Source organism: Rhinopithecus roxellana, chromosome 5 (assembly GCF_007565055.1).
Source record: "Rhinopithecus roxellana isolate Shanxi Qingling chromosome 5, ASM756505v1, whole genome shotgun sequence".
In the NCBI taxonomy this organism is placed as follows: Eukaryota; Metazoa; Chordata; class Mammalia; order Primates; family Cercopithecidae; genus Rhinopithecus; species Rhinopithecus roxellana.
This window is the reverse complement of record NC_044553.1, coordinates 79,316,527-79,336,120: the sequence shown is the minus strand read 5'-3', so window position 1 is coordinate 79,336,120 and position 19,594 is coordinate 79,316,527. Positions and strand designations below refer to the sequence as shown.

Sequence of the window (19,594 nt, the reverse complement as noted above, 5' to 3'; positions counted from 1 at the left end):
GACTAGAGAGAGAATGAAGGGAAGATCTAGCTGGACAGGGTAGACAAGACTCCAGGGTACAGCCAGGAAAGGGGGTCCTCCTGAAGCCTTTGCCTCATCTTAGGCACCTCCTCCTTCAGGAAGGTTTCCTTGATCCTTGCTCCACCCAGGCTGGAGTAGGTATCCTCATGTGCACTTTTCATGGCACTAACTAGTCACACTGGGCAGGGAGCATTTGTCTACTTGTCACAACGTCTGAGCTTTTGGAAAATAAGGATAATGTCTTAATTGTCTTTGTAGCTCAGGGGCCTGGTGCAGAGTAGGTACTCAGTTAATGTTTCTTGAGTGCATGACTTGGCTGAATGAATGACTGAGAATGGATTGATTAAAGACAAGAGAGGGTGGACTGTAAGCCCCCCAGGATAGGAACCCCGACTGACTTGTGGTGTACTCCCCAGTGCCCAGCACAGTGCCTAGCAGAGTCAGTGCCCAAAGTGTTCCAGATATGCTGACCGAGGATCAGATCCCACTTGCCTCTTCTCAAAGACTCTCTACCTGACCACCTCTCTCCTTGCTGCCCCTGGCTAGTACAGAACATCCAGTCCCGCTGCCGCACTAAGCAACACGGAACCAGGTGGCACCTAGACTTGTTCCCTGTCGCTGCAGATGTAGGGTAGTGTCTTTCCCTCCTTCCAAGCTAGTCGCCCAGGGCAGGGTCGCCCTATCTGGCTAGGGTGCTGCACCCTCAGCTGTCAGACGCCCGGAACGCGCAGGCCGTTTCTGCCCTTCCGGAAAACAATCTCCGAGCTGCGCCACGACCCCGTCCCTGCGGAGCAGGAGTGGGGAATGGGAAGGTGGGAAGGCGAGCCCGCGACTCTGCTCCCCAACCCCAGCTGGCACGGCTTTCCACGTACCTCTCCCCACCCCGCCCGATCTCCCCATCCTGGCTCTGGCGCGGTGCTCCTCGCAGCCCCACGCTTTGCAAACTTTCGGAGTTTTACTCCATTTGCGTCACGGAAAAGGCAGGAGGATGACGGAGTCCAGGAAGCGAGGCAGCGGTGGCTGGCAAGCTCCACCGCCAGGCGCTCCAACCACGGGGGCGTGAGGTGTCTCCCGGCGAGGGCAGACAGACGGAGGGAGAGCAGGGGAGGTGGCGGTCCCAGATACCAGCCCCGGAGGCTCTCGGGCTCCCTCGTTCCCGGGTCGTTTCCTCCCTCTTGCCTCCGGGACTGAGCGCCAGGGAGCGAGGGCACTGGCCAGATGGGAAGCCGCGCGGAGGAGTAGGCGGGGGCTCGGCTGCAGCGCCCCGGGCCCGCGGGAGGGCGGAGCTGGCCGTCCCTGCCCCGCCGGGACGCACGGAAGTGCAGCGGAGTTTGCCCGATTCTCCAGCCTGCTTCCCCCTCCCTCCTCCCTCTCCCCACCCCTCACCTCCCCTTTGGCGATCCCCTCCTTCCTCGGGACGCCACCTCCCGGAATCGCGTTTTTGTTTTGGAGCTGCCTTCTAGCTGGCAGCGCGGAGGGTCTGCGAGCGCCGGGGAAGGCAGCCTGGGGGCGCAGCCCGCCCCCGACTGGCGGGGCCCCGCAGGGCGGAGCGGAGGACGGACGGACGGACAGACGGCCAGCCGCGCCATCTGCTCGCCGGAGCTCACTCTCCAAACTCCAAACTGTTGAGTGTGTGCGTGCACGCGAGGGTGGGGGTCGGGGGTCGTAAGTCCCGGGTGAGGAACTGGTTTCTGCTGGGGTTACCTTTGGACGGGGTTCCTGGGATTCAGAGCAGGGTCGGCGTCAGTCTCAGAAACTGCTGAGGAATTAGGCAAACAAAAGAGACCACTCAGCGACTGGCCAGAAGTCGCCCGACCGCCTCGTCGCGCCCCCTGCTTCCTCCGGGGTTGAGACTGGCCACTTCTGGGGCGGGGAGAGGGCGCCCGAGCCGGCGGGGGCTCCGGCTGTGCAGCCGGGGTCGAAGAGTTGGCGGCCTGTTGTGTAAGCTCAGTCCTTGTTTTCCCGGCCTGTCTCGTTGTGAAGCCGGACACATCCACCCTTGGACTCGATTCAGGCGGCTGCTGCTTTTCTCCTTGCCCCTCTTGGATTTCCCGGATTTTTGAAAACCCAGTGGCCCAGGAGCAAGAGGAGGAGGAAGGAGGAAGGGGCAGATCTGCAGAGGAATGTGAGAGCCTCCCAAAGCGAGAGCGGCCAAAAGAATCTGGGAGCCAGAGGGACAGCCGAGCCCTGCCCGGGTTTCTGGAATGGTGGTTTCCGAGTGAGTCTTCTATTTTAGAACGTTGTTCCAGTGGAAAGTGTCGAATTTTCCCCTCGCAGGGCAGATTTCTCCAGGTCACTTGACTTTTCTTCTGGGAGTAGGAGTTAGGAGAGACTCCCCTCTAATCCCCCAGGGGCTGCTAAGGGAGGAGGAGACTGTGGACATGAGCCCTCCCTGCTCACAAACATATGCCCGGAGACCTGATAGGGCAGTTTCTGGGCTGTGGACATTGCTTTGAAGAGCGGGAGATTGGACAGCATCTGTGGGTGCTGAGACCCCACCTTAGGACCTGAGAGATTGAACTGTGTAAGCGCCATTCAGCTGCGAGTGCATTCTTGGACTCCCTTGTGAGCATCCCGGATCTGGACAGGACCCTCTCCTTCCCATCTTTCTATACCACCCAGCCCAAACATGGCACTGAAAGGCCGAGCCCTCTATGACTTTCACAGTGAGAACAAGGAGGAAATCAGCATCCAGCAGGATGAGGACCTGGTCATCTTTAGCGAGATCTCACTGGATGGCTGGCTGCAGGGCCAGAACAGCCGTGGGGAGACAGGGCTCTTTCCTGCCTCTTATGTGGAGATCCTCCGTTCTGGCATCAGCACCAACCATGCTGACTACTCCAGCAGCCCTGCAGGCTCTCCGGGGGCCCATGTGAGCTTGTACAATAGCCCCAGTGTGGCCAACCCAGCTAGGAGTGGTGGGGGCAGTGGCTTCCTCTCAAACCAGGGGAGCTTTGAGGAGGATGATGATGATGATTGGGATGACTGGGACGATGGATGCACAGTGGTGGAGGAGCCACGGGCTGGTGGGCTGGGAACCAATGGGCACCCTCCCCTCAACCTCTCCTACCCTGGTGCCTACCCCAGCCAGCACATGGCCTTCCGGCCCAAGCCACCGCTGGAGCGGCAGGACAGCCTGGCATCTGCCAAGCGAGGCAGTGTGGTGGGCCGTAACCTCAACCGTTTCTCATGCTTTGTGCGTTCTGGAGTGGAGGCCTTCATCCTGGGTGATGTGCCCATGATGGCCAAGATCGCTGAGACATACTCCATTGAAATGGGCCCTCGTGGCCCCCAGTGGAAGGCCAACCCCCACCCATTTGCCTGCTCTGTGGAGGACCCCACAAAACAGACCAAGTTCAAGGGCATCAAAAGCTACATCTCCTACAAGCTCACACCCACCCATGCTGCCTCACCTGTCTACCGGCGCTACAAACACTTTGACTGGCTCTATAACCGCCTGCTACACAAGTTCACTGTCATCTCGGTGCCCCACCTGCCTGAGAAGCAGGCCACAGGCCGCTTCGAGGAGGACTTCATTGAAAAGCGGAAGCGGAGACTCATCCTCTGGATGGACCACATGACCAGCCACCCTGTGCTCTCCCAGTATGAAGGCTTCCAGCATTTCCTCAGCTGCCTAGATGACAAGCAGTGGAAGATGGGCAAACGCCGGGCGGAGAAGGATGAGATGGTGGGTGCCAGCTTCCTGCTCACCTTCCAGATCCCCACCGAGCACCAGGACCTGCAGGACGTGGAAGATCGTGTGGACACTTTCAAGGCCTTCAGTAAGAAAATGGACGACAGCGTCCTGCAGCTCAGCACTGTGGCGTCAGAGCTGGTGCGTAAACACGTGGGGGGCTTCCGCAAGGAATTCCAGAAGCTGGGCAGTGCCTTCCAGGCCGTCAGTTATTCCTTCCAGATGGACCCCCCTTTTTGTTCTGAGGCCCTCAACAGTGCCATTTCTCACACGGGCCGTACCTATGAAGCCATCGGGGAGATGTTTGCTGAGCAGCCCAAGAATGACCTCTTCCAGATGCTGGACACACTGTCTCTCTACCAGGGCCTGCTCTCCAACTTCCCTGACATCATCCACCTACAGAAAGGTAAGACCCAGTGCAGCCAGGTAAGACTCTCTGCTGGGCCCTGGGGAGATGGGGATGGCCTGGATAGAATGGAGCAACTTATCTTTATTTCTCTGTCTCAATCATTCATTTAACAAATGTGTTGGACTGGGCACGGTGGCTCATGCTTGTAATCTCAGCCCTTTGGGAGGTTGAAGTAGGAGGATCAATCACTTGGACCCAGGAGGTTGAGGCTACAGTGAGCCCGATTGTGCCACTGCACTCCAGCCTGGGTGACAGAGTGAGACCCTGTCTCTAAAACAAACAAACAAACAAACAAACAAACAAACAAGCAAACAAACATGCTGAGTATCAACTCTGTGTCTGTGCAAATGTGCTTCTAGGTGCAGGAATATTGTTGTGCACAGGACTGGTCTCTGTCCTCATGGAGCTTGATATTTACCTTCTTGTCAGTTCATTCATTTTCTCTGGATCTCATTTACCCATCATGCATGGTGTCATGCTGGGTTCTGAGAACACACAGATGACCAGGCCCCAGGCCTTGCCCTTGAGGAGCCGGTAGGCCCTTTGGAAACAGAGACCCAACCCAGATAACAAGAGCTCAGAGTGGGGGCCTGTCTTCTGCCCCTTGCAAGTTCACCTCCCCACCTTTGCAGCTTTGCAAGTTACTCTCACGACTGTGTATTCTCTCTATGAGCGTCTTGTCTGTGTGCAGGAAGATCCCTGTCCCCATTTTGCGGATGAAGGAGCTAGTGTCCACAGAAGAGTGGTTGCACAGCCTGTGGCCCGGCTGGGACTGTCCCTTCCTCCTGCCACCTCCCCAAGGACACGTCCATGTTGGCCGCTTCCCAAGCCTAGCCGTGTTTTCAGTTGTCATGACCCCCTCTGTGGGGGAGGGACAGGATGGGCCTCTGCCTGTTACTGCTGGGGCTGTCAAGGAACTGCCGGGGAAATGACTCATCCTGGGTCACACAGGGGCACCCTGGCTGGACCAGGGCTGCGGAATCAGGGGTCCAGGGCACTGCCCACATGGCCTATCCAACTCCTGCTTCCCAAGCCTGGCTTCTCTTGCCTGAGGAGACAGCCAGTGACTGCCCCAGCAGGTGCCTGAGTCCTGGGGACAGCTAGGAGGGCAGATGTCAGGAGAGAGGTGTGATCCTCCCTGGGGCTGCTGGGTAACTCATATGCAGGGTGTGGAGCTGGCTCCCTGGCCCTTGGGCCCTGAGGTCAGGCCTGGCTTGGTGGGGAGTTTGACTCTGGGTGGGGCCAGGAGGCAGACCTCTGGACTGAGCCTGGGGAACAGGAAACATGTCACCCACCACCACCAGGGACGGCCTGGGGTAAGCTGGCCTTACTTTCCTTTACCAAGAGGTTGACTTCTATAACTTCTCCAGCTCCCAGCCTTCTTTCTCCCCTCACTATATCCTCTTCCTCTTCCTTTCTTTCTGTTTTTTTTTTTTTTTTTTTTTTTTTTTCTTTTTTCTCATCTCTACCTTTCTTCCTCCTCCTCTGAACTCCAGGAAACACAAACCTGAGTGCTAGTCTTGGCTCTGCCCCTAGATTGCTGTGCATCCCTGGGGAGTGCCTTTGTCTCTCTGGGTCTTAGTTTCCTGGTCTGTAAAACAAGGGAAGGTCAGGTCTTCGAGGGGGTGGGTGGGAAGGGACTCCTGGGGAGGGTCTGGTTCAGAAGCAGAATGACACCTTAGCTCTGACTCTGAGCTCTGGGGCAGGAGTAGGGCAGGGGAGATGGCCAGGCCTGCTGGGGGCCCACTGGGGCAGGTGTCTCCCTGAGCAGAAGTGGGAAGGCTGGTTCAACCAGCTCCTTAGATGGCTTGTTCTTGCGCAGGCAGCAGGAAGGGGAGCACAATGATTAAACAGATGCTCCCATGTAGTGGCTGGGGACCCCCACCCAGAGCAGAGCTGAGGGCATTAGGTCAGTTCCCACACCCAGAAAGGACACCAGGGCCTCCCAGGCTGAGGGGGAGCCAGATTGGCCTTTCTGACCCTGCGCAGAGAGACCGAACTGAGAGAGGCCATTTCGGAGTTTCTACTTGAGGTGTTTCTAAGAGTCAGGGGCCACTGTCCTCTGTGCTGACGCATTTGACCTGAAGCAGAGGCAAGCCCACCTCCTTCCCTTCCCGGGATGAACCCTACCAATGGGCCAAGCCCCCTCTGGCTTACTCTAAGTTCTGGGCTCTGCACTGCTCCTCCCAGGCCTGTGGTGTGGGGCAAGTTAGGGAGGGGGTACTGAGACAGAACTGGACAGGCTTTGGAGACTACAGCCCAACGGGGGTGATAAGGAGGGTGTCCTATGCTGGCTCTAAGGGTGGAGCCCTTCTCACAGAAAGGAGAAGAACAGTTGGGTCCTGGGCCCCAAGGATTCTGTCCAGCTTGTCTGGACATCTGAATGAGTGGTGAGTGTGTGGGAGGAAGGACAGTGGAGGCCTAGGTGGGAGTCAGGAGACCAGGATTTGGACAAACTTTCCATCTGACATGACTTTGGGAGAGATTTCTCCCCTCAGTCTCTAGGTGAACAAAATGGGACCTGAGGGTCTTCATTTCCTTAGGAGGGCTCCATGTCATGTGAAACTTACATTAAACAAATTTGTATGCTTTTAAAAAAAAAAAAAAAGAAAAGAAATAAAATGGGACATAAACCCTGGCTGGAGCTGAGAGGAGCCTGGTCTTCCCACGGGCCTAGTCCCTGTAGCCCAATCCAGGGGTCTCCTAAGAGAAGGGTAACCATAGGCAGTTTGGGGCATAAAAGGGGGCCCTAGCAATAGTGATCCCAGGACAACAAGGGGAAAGTGTCCAGGACTGTCCAGGGCAAGCCGGGACCTATGGCCCCCCAACTTAAGAGCCAGTAAGAGCAGGGCTGGTCCTAAGGCTCATGACAGGTCAGGAGGGCAATGTGGTCACCTCTGTTTTACAGCCGAGGTGCAGCAATGCAGATGAGCCTTGGAGCAGGAGCTGGCGCCCAATGTGTCTGGTTCCGCAGCCCAGGCTGTTTCTACTGTGCCCCCCAGATGGGGGAGGGGATCCCCAGGGATGGAGAGCTGAGCCAGAAGGGGAAAGAGGAGGGAGGAAGGCTTGGGTGCTCCTTCACTGGTCCCGTGGGCTAGAGATAGGCCCAGGACCATAGAGCATCCATGGAGGGGCCACAGGGACAGCGTGGTCAAGGCAAAGTGGCCATTGTAGGGACAAGTTCTTGCTTTGGGGATAGATGGGTTCAGCCTCTGGGTTCTGAGCCATCATCTAGCCCTCCCTCTACCGCACCCCCCTAGGTGTAAACAAAGAAAATAATACTCTGCTGTGAGCTACCACCTGAAGGTACTTGCTGTGAGCTCATGGATAGAAAAGCAGTTTGCACTGGGCTCAGTGGCTCACTCCTATAATCTCAGCACTCTGGGAGGCCAAAGTGGGCGGATCATAGGAGTTCAAGACCAGCCTGGCTAACATAGTGAAACCCTGTCTCTACTAAAAATACAAAAAAATAGCCAGGCATGGTGGCGGGCACCTGTAATCCTAGCTACTTGGGAGGCTGAGGCAGGAGAATCATTTGAACCTGGGAGGCGGAGGTTGCAGTGAGCCGAGATCAAGCCACTGAACTCCAGCATGGGCAACAGAACAAGACTCCATCTCAAAAAAAAAGAAAAAGAAAAAAAAGAAAAGTAGTTTTCAAGCCATAGCATGTAGCATCTGGAGCTCCTATTCTATCTCAGATGCGCTCCTTTCTACTGTGTACATATTAGTTCAGTTAAGCCTGAACTATACTATAGGGCGGGTACTATTATTATCCCATTTTACAGATGTGAAAACTCTAAAGCACTATACTGTATGAGAGGTTGTCAACAGCATCACATCTAGTGCAACCTGTCCCACTGGGCAGTGGGGAGACCTGGAGCCCAGGCAAGAGCAGTGGCATGCTGGAGAGGACATAGCTAGGACTAAGACTCAGACCTCCTGCTCCCTCCTGCCCCCAACCTGGGGTGGATGTTAGCTATCTCCAAGAGGTAGGGGCAAGATGGATTGAGATGGGAGCTTAGGGAATATCCCTGGGACTCTGCAGCTGGTGGGCTCCAACCCTCCTTTCTGCATTTCTGGGACCCAGCCTGTAAGAGGAGTGCTGAGGCAGGAGGTCCTCCTGGGTCCTCAGCTCTCAGGTTAACTCTTAAGTAGAATGTAGGGGGGATGCTGGACAGGCCTGAGCCATGACTCCCAGCCTGTGGGGTGGGGTGCATTATTAGCATTAGCTGGTCCTGGCCCCAGAGCTGAGTCACAGGGTGGAGGGGTAACGGAGAGTAGGGTGGGGCCTCTGTTTCCCCCTGACCTCTGTGGCCTTTGCTCCCCATCCCTGGCCTCCTGCCTGTCTTTGGATACCTAACCATTGCAATGGGTTCATTCTTACTCTTTGGGCTCCTCATTAGCAAAAGAGACCTTTCCTTCCTTCAAGGCCATGGGCAGGAAAAGTCTACAGTGCACTTCCACTGTGCCAACTTTCTCAGGCAGGTGGAATCCAGGCTAGTTCAGTATCTCACCTTTAGCTGGGTTCCTTCTGTGGAAGTTTAACTGCAGTTTCTTTACCCTGCTGTTTTCTACCTTTCTTGTTATGGTTCTTCCTACTCCTTGGGACCTTCTTGAATCCCTGTGTCCAATGTCTGGGGGCCCCACACATATGCCTGAAGGACCTAGCATGTACTCCCTGCAACAGAAGTGGTGTCCAACCCCCAGCTGTGGAGGACCAGGCAGGACAGAGGCTGGGAGTTCTGGGCAAGTTCCTGCCCCTCAGGGCCTTGGCCTCCTCTGTACAGTAGTAGGGTGGAGGTGGAATTGAGGGTCGGACACCTGACCTTTCGGGCCTTTCCAGCTCTGATGTCTCTTTCTGGGTCCTATCCTGGGCCTTGGGGTGATCCCCCTTCTGCTCCCCAGGGCTGGGCTGTTGAGATGGTGCAGGAGGTGGTCCAGGGAAGGTGGCAGAAGGATTGAGTGGGCTGGGAGGTGGGGACTGCAGATTTCTTTTGGGTGCTGTGTGAGCAGCCCTGGAGACTCTCTGAACTTGAGTCTGTTTGCCTGAAATGCTACTATTAGCCGATTAGCCATGTACTTGTCAACTAACATGGATGCTGTCCCTTCTAAAAGCATCCAGAGTTATTCCCAGCATGTAGAGCCCTGGGCCTGATACACAGTAAGTGCTCAATGAATGCATTTAGAAAGCACTGGACAATTTCAGTCAGGGAGTGAAGAGAATACCATCTAGACGGCCCTCAAGAGCCCTCCTTAGAGGAGAAGTGGGAAAGCATGGATATTGAGCATGCTATCTGTGTGCAGTGGGTGCGTTTGAAGTGCTCAGGGATGTGCATGTCCTCTGTGCCAACCCTTCCCACCTCCTAATCTTCTTTGCATGGTGGATTCCCTGTAGCCCTCGGTGACTGAGTGCCAGGCACAGGGAAACTTCCTTCTCTTCCCAGCAACTGTCCCTACTGGCTTAAAGGCAGTATCAGTCAAGTCCCTTTTAATTCAGAACTGAAATTCATTCACCAACTGCTTGTTTATTCATTCAGATTCTTCTAAATTGGGTCCTCTGCTCAGGTTCATCTCCACCCCCCATCTGTCACCTGGTTATTACACAACCTCCTCTAGTTCCCTGGGGGCTGGGATGAGGAGGGAACAGGGCGTGCATGTCTGGGAGATACCAGGTGGCCTTTGAAGAGTTGCTTTAGAATCATAAGTGTGATGGGGGTGGGGGTGGGGAGCCAGGGCATAGGTGACATGGGGGAGGCATTCTGTCAGGGGAACTGGGAGAGGCTCCAGTGTAGAAGTGGCACCTGATCGGGACCATGAATTATGAATAGGAATCCAGGGGGCAGAGGTAGGAAGGTAGGAAAGAGCCAGGTGAGTTTGATGAACATGGGGGTCACTGCAGAATGCATGCAGGGGCCAACTCCAGAGGTGAGGGCCCCCCAGGCCAGGGCAGATTGGTGTGGACCTTGATCTGTTGGTAGTGGAGAGCCAGGAAAGGTGCCCAGCTTGGAAGACCTCTTTAGATGCTGCAGAGAACCTGTCAGAGGCTGGGGCAGAGGGCAGGGAGCCGTGAGGGGACTGTTGTGGCAGTCAGTGATAGACAGGGTTGAATCAGTTCAGCAGGCCTATATCAGGATCTGCTGTGGGCCAGGCCTTGTTCTGGGTACCAGGGACACAGAGAGGTTGAGGACAGGCTGTATCCTCATTGAACTCATAGTCCATCAAGCAGGGCTGTGATTGGTCACGTGTGGGCTACTGGTGACACTGCAAATTTGGAGGGAAGATGATGTGCTTGGTTTAGGAGATACTGAGGGTGAGGACCTGGGGAATGTCCTGGCAGAGACACCCAGGTGGCTGGAATGTGGGTCTGGGGCTCAGGAGTGAGGTCCGAGTTGAACTGATGAGGGTGCTGTCTGCCCTCAAGGGTATAGGGAGCACATGGAGATCAGAGCCCTAACACACTGTCCTCTGCTCTGCCTATGCCAGGCGCTTTTGCTAAAGTGAAGGAGAGCCAACGCATGAGTGACGAGGGCCGCATGGCGCAGGACGAGGCAGATGGCATTCGCAGGCGCTGCCGCGTGGTGGGTTTTGCCCTGCAGGCCGAGATGAACCACTTCCACCAGCGCCGTGAGCTCGACTTCAAGCACATGATGCAGAACTACCTGCGCCAGCAGATCCTCTTCTACCAGCGGGTGGGCCAGCAGCTGGAGAAGACCCTGCGCATGTATGACAACCTCTGACTGCATGTGCCGGGGCCCCCTCCTTCCCCTGGGCCTGGTCACTGCAGTGTACCCCACTTTCCCAACCTCCCTATACCAGCAGTGGCTGGGGGAGGGATCAGCAGCTGGGGAGAGAAGTGGCCTGTCCTGCCTCCTGGGAGAAGGAGCTTTCAAGGAGTCATGAGTACCCCTGGGAAATTCCCCACTTCTTAGAAGTGGGGCACAGCAGGGGTGAGAATGGAGCCAGGAGCCCTCGAGGCCAAGGCCTGGGCTGCCGGCTAGTCAGCGAAGGTCAGGCCAGGGTCTCAGCCTCCCCTAGAGCCTATTTTGCTTGCTCACCTGGCCACTGCTGCCTTATCCATTCAGCAGACACCGAGGCCTGCTGCACCCCTGGGTCGGACTCTGAGCACCCAGGGCTGTAACATGCCTGCTCTTCAGGAGTCCTCAGTGAAGGTCAGGGTTAGACATAGACAAAGGCAATGCAGTATGACTGATGGTTAAGTGAGAGATTTCTGGAAGCTCATAGAAGGGACCACAGCATTCCACTGGTCAGGGAAGACTCCATGGAGTAGGCAACATTCGGGCAGTGTTTTGAAGGATGACAAGGGCCTGCCAGACAGTACATGGGGAGAAGGACTTTCGGGGAGAGGAACAGCATGGGCAAAGTTATGGAGGCATGCAGTCATCTCCCTCTTCTCTCCCTTACTTTCCAAGCAAGTTAGGTGCACTTTCCTTGGGGATTCTGGCCTATGTGGTCGGAAGGGATCTCCCTTGCTCCCATGTTGCTGGCTGTCCTTGCATCACCCTGTCCCCTGCAGGAGGGGGCTATAGGCCATCTCCCTCCTGTAGGCCTCTGACTACCCTCCACTTTTGGGCCCCCAGCTTCTCTCGGGTAGAAGACCATTGCAGCATCCTTCCCTCCTTGGGTTCAAGGTGCTGAGGTATAAACCCTGGGCCCCAGATCCCTGGTGACACCTTCCTGGAGAAGACTCTCAAAAGCGACTGTATATTTGAGTTCACCAGCAATAACTCCCCACACTCGAAGCAGGTCCAAACCCAGGATCCCAGGGTCCTTGGGCTCCTTGGCACTGTCTTCTCCAGATCCTTCCTGTTGCACAATGGGAAACCTAAGAGGAAAAAGACAGGGGCCTGCCTGCCTGCCCACCCGTGTGAGGGATTCCAGGCCCACCCGCTCTCTGCCTGCCTCACTGGAATGCAGGCCCCTGCTCTGGGTTGGGTTGTGCTGTCTCTGACCTATGTTTACATGCCCGAGGGGTTACTGCCTCCTCCCCACCCAGGTCAGGGTGTGGTCCAGCAGCTTGTTGTGGGGTGCTGACCTGTGTCACCACTGTCCTCCTTGCCCCCGGGGGGGTCATGGTCTCCTCCTGGATACTGCTGCTTGAATCTTTTTTCTTGATAAACTTTTTACAATTAAGATAACACAAGCATGACTTTTTCTGTTTGGATCCCAGAAAGGCAGAGGGCGGAAGAAGGATAGAGGCCTAATTGCTCCTGGGAGCCATTGGATGAGATTCTGAGGTCATGGTGGGCACAGATTTACCACAGGACCTCAAAAGTTGGGGGGAGGGCTGTGCTGGTGGAAGGTGCCAGCAGGCAGGAGGAGCTAGAGGTGGCTGTGGACCCCCGGATGGATCCATCCCTCCCTAGAACGCACTGTTGTCTCTAAAACGGGTGGAGTGCTGCCCAGGGGACTGGCTGTATTGCCTTGTGATCTGGGGCTGAGGGTTGTATGAGGAAGGGACAGGATGCTGTGCCCCAGGACAATTTAATAGATGGTTGGCTCCTCTCCCCAAACAGCCATGCCCTGGCCTTGCTCTTGAAAAGCCCTAGTCCACAGGAGAGAAGTGGGGAACTCTGAAGCTGTGTCTCTTCCCCAAGCTGTCCTAGGTACCCAACCCAGCAGAGGCTCCCACACTGGAAATTGAAGAGGATGCTGGCTGTGCCCTTGGGGGTGCCCTGGTCAGGATGAGCAGATCTTGCTCTTGGATCTGTTCATCCACAGAGGAGGGGAGGGTACTGGTTGAGACTTGGCTCTCCTTTGGAGGCAATGGGGACTTGGTGGAGAGAGGGCTTCCGGGGTCAAGGCCGTCAGGGAAGGTTGGCTAGGCCAGGGACCAGGGAGCTTGTGCAGGAAGATGGGGAAGGTCCAGCAGGTGTGGTGGGGGAAGGGGCGGGCAGAACTCCCTGTTCAGGGCATAGAGTCCTCAGAGGAACTTCTGGAATGAGTCCCCCTGGCCCTTGGTCAACATTAGGTCAGATTTGGGACTTTCTGAGGAATTTTCCCCTCTCTCCACCCTGCCCCATTTTCTAACTAATCCGAGGAACTTCCCGCCCTTAACCTCTTCTCAGCTCTGCCCTCCATGTAGCCATCTGCAGAGGGGCTCTGAGCAGTGACTGCTGGGCCAGGCCAGGGCAGGGCTGGTGGGAATGCTCCTCCTAACCCTAATCCATGGTGCCCGGAAAGTCCCCTGCTCATGCTTCCTGCTCTGGGAACAGTGTTGTCCTCTGTGTGCCTTCCTTGAGAGGTGACCACCTCCCAGGCCTCCCATCCTCAGGGTGAAACTGTCAGTCTGATACTTTTCTCAGGAGGGACTTGGATGTAGGAGAAGCATCAGGAAGTGAGGTCTTGGGATAATGCCAGGCCTGCTCCTGGTATCCTGAGGTCTCTGGGCTGGGGCAGATGTGTGTGTGGTGAAGAGGGAGACTGTCCTGGCCCTCCTCTCTCTTTTCTTTCTGCCTCTTTGGGGGTGGGGGTATTGGGAGAACTTGGGGCTGTTCTGGGGTAGCTAAGCCCCTTTCTTAGAGATTGGGGGACCAGTATCGGGGGCATCCTGGTGATGGCAGATGCCTGCCTCGTCACATGCCAGGCAGATGTTCCCGACTCAGCTGGACTCAGCTGCCTCGTTTCCTCCCTCGCTTTGCTCTGAGGAGGTGGAAAACAAGGCCTCTCTTTCTGCCCTGAGCAGCTACCAGCGCCCAGGGTAGGGGATCCCCTGGTCACCAGTCTTGGCCCAGTACAGAAAAAGGAATCCGCTTTGTGGCCACAAGTGGGGGCTGGGAATGGAGGCGGACCTTGGATCCTGCATCTCGTCACCCGCTGGACACAGGAGGGCTATGAAGCACTGGGCCATGACTGCGCCACTGGCTGGAGCAAAGCCAGGCCTGGGAGAGGCAGGTGGCCCCATCGGCCCCTGCTCTGTACCACCGCCCCCCCCCCCCCCCACAGATGATAAAGCCATATGTCTTCCACGTGTCTACACACTCACAGACTCACGGACGTAATCGCTCAGTCTCACAACAAGCACATGCAGTCACATACCTGCCCACAGGCACATAGGCCACATAAGCATGCCTGTATACTCACACAGTCATATTGCCACACGCTGTTACACATTCACGGCCACATCCACACATGCCTTGCCATCCATTCAAAGTACCAGTGGCTACTTTGTCACACACAGCCACACCACAGTCCCATGCACATGGTCGTAGCCTCACACAGTGACACACACTCAGGCACACACTGCCACAAAGCCATGCTTGCACAGAGCAAAGGTGTCACAAGCATCTCTGTGCCTGGACTGCACCTGCACGACCTCCCAGGGCCCCCACCTCGTCAGAGATTCAGGAAAGCTTTGCATGGAGACACCACCCCTGGAGGGGGTGTCTCCAAGCAGGAGTAGAGTCAGTCACAAGCACCACGTGCAGGCACACAGGCTGAGAGGTCTAGGGATGCAATTGGGATGACTAGATTTCACCAAGTTCAGCTCCTTATTGCACAGGTGGGCACCTGAGGCCCAGGGAGCAGTGGTGGCTGGCCTTATCACCCAGCATGGCTCTGGGCAGACTCTGTGGCCTGGGCCTGCCCTCCCCTGGGCCAATCCTCTGGACCAGGCCGCCTCTGAAGGCCCCTGGCTGAACTGATCCAGCAGAGCTCCAGGCAGCTCCCATCTCAATCTAGAGCCAAGCTGCAGTGGCCATGAGAGCTGGAGCCAGGATGCGGTGGGCAGGGCCTGGGCGGGAGGAACATTCCTGCACCATCTCCTCCCGAAGCATGTGAGGACCCGGCCCGCCCTGCCTGCCTGCCCGCTGACTCAGGCCTCCAGGAGCCAAGCCTGCTCAGCTCCCCCACCCACCCCAACCTGCTTCCCCACTAGTTTGGCTCTGGTTCCTCTCTCCATTGGCTGGGGCAGGAGGAGACGGTGAGCCCTGGCAGGAAGACCATGGGGAAAAATCAAACCTCACCACCCCCAGACATAGCTCAGAAGGGCTGATTGTGAAACCCAGCTCTGTTCAACATAGTTGAACACACACTCTTTTTTTTCTTTTGGTTTTGTTTTGTTAGTCAAACCCCAGTGCAATGCAGTCTGTTTAAGAAGTAGTGCTCACATAGCTGTGGCCTGGGTCTGTTCAGCAGCCCTGGTAGGCAACATTTATTCCTTTTCACAACGAAGAGAAGACTTGGCCAGAGGGAAGATGGGACCTGCCTAGATTCACATAGGGAATCTCTGGCGGGGCTGAACTCGGACCCAGCTCCCTGCCATCACTCCTTAGAGTCACATTGATGAACTCATTTGGGCCAAAGGAAGAAGGGGAGGCAGGTTTCTCCTCTAGAGGAGTGAAAGAATAGGAGGCTAGTGAACTCAACAGCTGAAATGTGAAGGGTGAGAGGGTACAGTGAGTCCCACCAGCCCTGAGGGATGAAGGGTCTGAAGATGGCGCTGCGTGGTGATAGCTGCAGTGACTCAGGAGCTCCGTTTACAAAGGAATATGAGTGAGGAACATAACTTCATTTTTCAAATATCTGATCTGAATTTCTCTTTTCCTCCCCCATTCCCCACATGGTAGAAGTGTAATCTCAAATCAATTTGGGGACCCCTTTTTTCCCCAGGGATGCGTAGAACTTTTGGGGATGGCACATTTGAAGACCTTAGGGAGCCCCTAACACTTTGCATTTTAAAGGCCGAATCTTACACTCTATCATACATATTAATATTTACCTGCATTCCATATTAAAGGGTTCAGTTTATGACTTGACAGTGTCTTGTCTTGTAGATACTTAATTAAACTGTATTAATTTTGATTTTGCCCCTTTCTGTTGGTGCTCTGCTCTTTTCCCTCCTCCCCACCCTGCCCACCCAGTGGCACACATTGTTATGGTTGCTTCTTGCAGAACTCCTGGACCTGGATGCTGCCGTTGGGCCTGCGGTGCTCGCCATGGTCCTGGTAAGCATTGGGTCCTCTGATCATCTTGCCCTGCCTCCTGCCTTTCCCCTGCATGCTCCCTTGATGCCCATCCCGAGGCTCTGTGTGTCTGGCTCCTTCTCTGCTCTTGGGCACTCAGGGCTCCCTCCATTACCCTGTACTAAGGGGCTGACAGAGGTCCTTTCTGGGGCCTGTGGTGATCATTCCACAGCTCCCACTTCGCGGTCAAGCACAGGGAGCTCTGGGGTGCTGCTTAGACACCCCATGCCACCCTGTTTCTTCTGGGGTCTGGCTGCCTTCTTGGGGTTCTACCTGGAAAGGGGTTATGAGTCCCACTGCTTCGGAATCTCCCAGCCTCTGGGGATTCTACCCATCTCCCAGTGCAGGCAGCACCGTGATGAGCACCGGATGGTCGTTATTTTACAACCACCCCACGTGCAAGAGATTATTACCATCATTTTACACACCAGGAAATGGGGTCCAGCGAGGGAGGTGCTGGAGTACCCAAGGCTATGTGAAACAGTACCCAGGCCTGGGCCACCTGTGCTGAGAGGCAGATGGCCAGTGCCAGGGCTGGGTGTTGGAGGCTGGCTGAAGCCTGGAGGGACCTGGAGCCTCTTCTGGGCAGACCTGCACCCCCTTGCTGCCATTTAGCAGGAGTGCTCTGGGGTTGGAGCAAGGGAGTATGAGGCTCCTCCATATAGCCCTGCTGCCCCCAGATAGCAGCAGCCCCCACCCCGACCCCGCTCCTTTCCCTTCACCACCTAGAGGCAGGACTGCAGAGTGACTGAGCCAAGTGCAGATCCTGCCCAGTGCAGCCTTGCTGTAGGGATGTTTCTTAACTGCTTCATGCTTGTTTCTCCACTGAGAGGGGAGTTCCAGATGGCTGTTAGGAGGGTGACGTGAGCAGAACACATCATCTGGACAGTGCCTGCACAGCCAGCGCCACTGAGGAGCAGCTGGGGTCATCAGCCTGAGTAGAACTGGAGCAGCTCTGGGGAGAGACAGTGCTATGAATATTGGTACCCCCACTTCATAGGTTGGAAAACTGACTGGGCAAGCCCTTTAAAGCCACACAGTGGGTAGATGGCAGAGCTGGGCCTGGAACTAACCACCCCTAGACCTTGAACCTTGCCCTGTGTTGCCACACTGCCTCCATGGGGAGCAGATTCCTTGGGGTCTCTGGCTGTCATGGTGCTTGTCATCCAGGGCAGGAGGGGTCCACTGGGCCACTGATAGTTACATATACAGGATAGTACAGCCCAAGGTTAAGAGACCCAGTCTCATACCCAATGCCTCTCATAAACAGATTCACTGGGTGACCTCAGGTAAGGTCATCACTCAGTCTGTTTCCTCCAACATCACTCAAGTGATGGTTATCACGATTACACATGGCCACGAGTTCACGATTGTCAACACTGTCACTGCCTCAGGCCGGCTGCACCTTAAAGCCACACAGGTCAGCCTGGTTGTGTGGGCCTGATCGCACAAGAGCTACCATTTTTTCAGTCCTACTCTGTGCTGGTACCATGACTGTTTGGAAGGTAGGAACTCCTGTTGTCAACATTTTCCAGCAGACGGTGGCTCAGAGGCATTGAGTCACTGTGAGATTGCGCGGCTGCCCCGTTGCAGGCCTGGGCTGAGGTCTGCCTGCACTTGGAGCCGTGCCCTTCCCACTGCACCAGGCTGCCTTTTGAAGGCTGGGGGCTAGGCAGGGCGGGGGCCACCATCTTGCTGCAGTGTGAACACAAGTGTGCTGGGAATTGAAGGGAATGGGGAGGGAGAGGGGCAGGTGGCCGTGGAGGGGCAGGTGGTGGGTATTGGGTGGAGGTGGCTGTGTTCCTTCAAGTCAGTGAGTGAAAGGGCAGACGGCTTGGCCCACAGAGAGTGCTGAGCAAATATTTGTGGAGAGATAATTTTCTGGAAGGCCTGAGGCTGGGGCATGGGGTCAGGTTCTGGCTGTGGAGGAGGGGGCTAGACAGGTGAGGCCATGGGCAGCGAGCTGGGGGAAGAAGCAGGACTCTGGTCTCTGAGAATAACTCAGTCAGGAGCCTCCTTACTCCAGGAGACAATATGGGGGCAGTGAGAGCTGGCAGGAAAATGTCAAGACTCGGTGGGGGCTTGTGAGTGCTGAGCCAAAAAGGACTCTGGCCCTGGGGCTGGGCTGGGGCGTCAGGTGGGGAAGGCAGAGGTGGGGTGATGGAGTCTCTGCCTGCGTCTGGTACCCGGAGTGTGTGGACCCACCTGTATGGTTGCAGGTACCTGTCAGTGTGTGCACCTGTACCTACGTATATGTCCCTGTGGTGGTGCTTGGTACCTATACTCATTCAGCCACATGAGCTTTTCCCTTTGTTTCTCAGCCTGGAAAAGACAATTCCTCTCACCCTGAACCTCAGGCCCACCTTGGACTCATGCCTGGCTCCTCTCTTTCTCTCATTCCACATCCCATCCATGAGTACAACCTTGTTAGCCCCTCAAAAGAGACCCCAAATCTGATGCTCTCATCACCTGGGTCCAAACCACTAGGCTTGCCTGCACTATTGCAGCAGCCTCCAAGCTGCCCTTCTGCTGCCTCTCCTGCTCCCTAATGGTCTAACAGGGGCCAGAGTGATCTTTTACAAAAACATGTGAATGTATGTATATATATGTACACATATACACATACACACACGTGCACATACACATATATAAAAATAGGTATTTTTTTAGAGACAGGGTCTTGCTATATTGTCCAGTCTGGTCTCAAACTCCTGGCCTCAAGTGATTCTCCTGCCTCAGGCTCCTGCATAGCTGTGATGATAAGCATGAGCCACTGCGTCCAGCTCAGAGTGAACTTTTAAAACCATATTATTATTATTATTATTATTAAAGATGATGTCTTGCTCTGTTGCCCAGGCTGGAGTGCAATGGTATGATCTCAGCTCACTGCAACCTCCGCCTCCTGGGTTCAAGTGATTCTTCTGCCTCAGCCTCCCTAGTAGCTGGGATTACAGGCGTTCGCCACCTCGCCTGGCTAATTTTTTTTTTTTTTTTTGTATTTTTAGTAGAGATGAGGTTTCACCATGTTGGCCAGACTAGTTTTGAACTCCTGACCTCAAGTGATTCACCCGCCTCGGCCTCCCAAAGTGCTGGGATTACAGGCATGAGCCACTGTGCCTAGCCTTAAAACCATATTCTAAATCAAATCCTGTCTCTCCCCTGCTTTCAACCTCAGGGCTTCCTGCCATACTGAGGAAAGTTTCCAAACTCCTAGCACAACCCACAAAGCTCCTTCCTGGTCTTGTCTCAGACCCCTCTGCCCTTCAGTCATGGAACTCCAGACTCACTGGTCTGCTGGTTTCCTTTTCCACGTTTGCTCAGACCTCAGGGCCTTTGCATTTGCTGTCTCCTCTGTCTGGAATGTTCTTCCTCCCAGATAAACATGTAGTTCTCACCTCAGTTAATTCAGGTCTCTGCGTAAATGTCACCTTGGAGAAGCCTTCCCTGACCCTGAAATCTAAAGAAACTTCCTCATCCCTCTGTTTCCTT

General features: G+C 55.4%; 1 protein-coding gene across 1 annotated transcript; it reads left to right on the top strand.

Annotated features, from left to right (window-relative positions):
- The first annotated feature begins 1,007 nt into the window (after window positions 1-1,007).
- Window positions 1,008-15,890, top strand: SNX33 (sorting nexin 33). Its single transcript, XM_010381896.2, has 2 exons — window positions 1,008-4,121; window positions 10,608-15,890. Exons 1-2 carry the CDS (start codon window positions 2,651-2,653, stop codon window positions 10,859-10,861), a joined length of 1,725 nt encoding a protein of 574 aa, XP_010380198.1. The 5' UTR covers window positions 1,008-2,650; the 3' UTR covers window positions 10,862-15,890.
- Window positions 15,891-19,594: the final 3,704 nt, after the last annotated feature.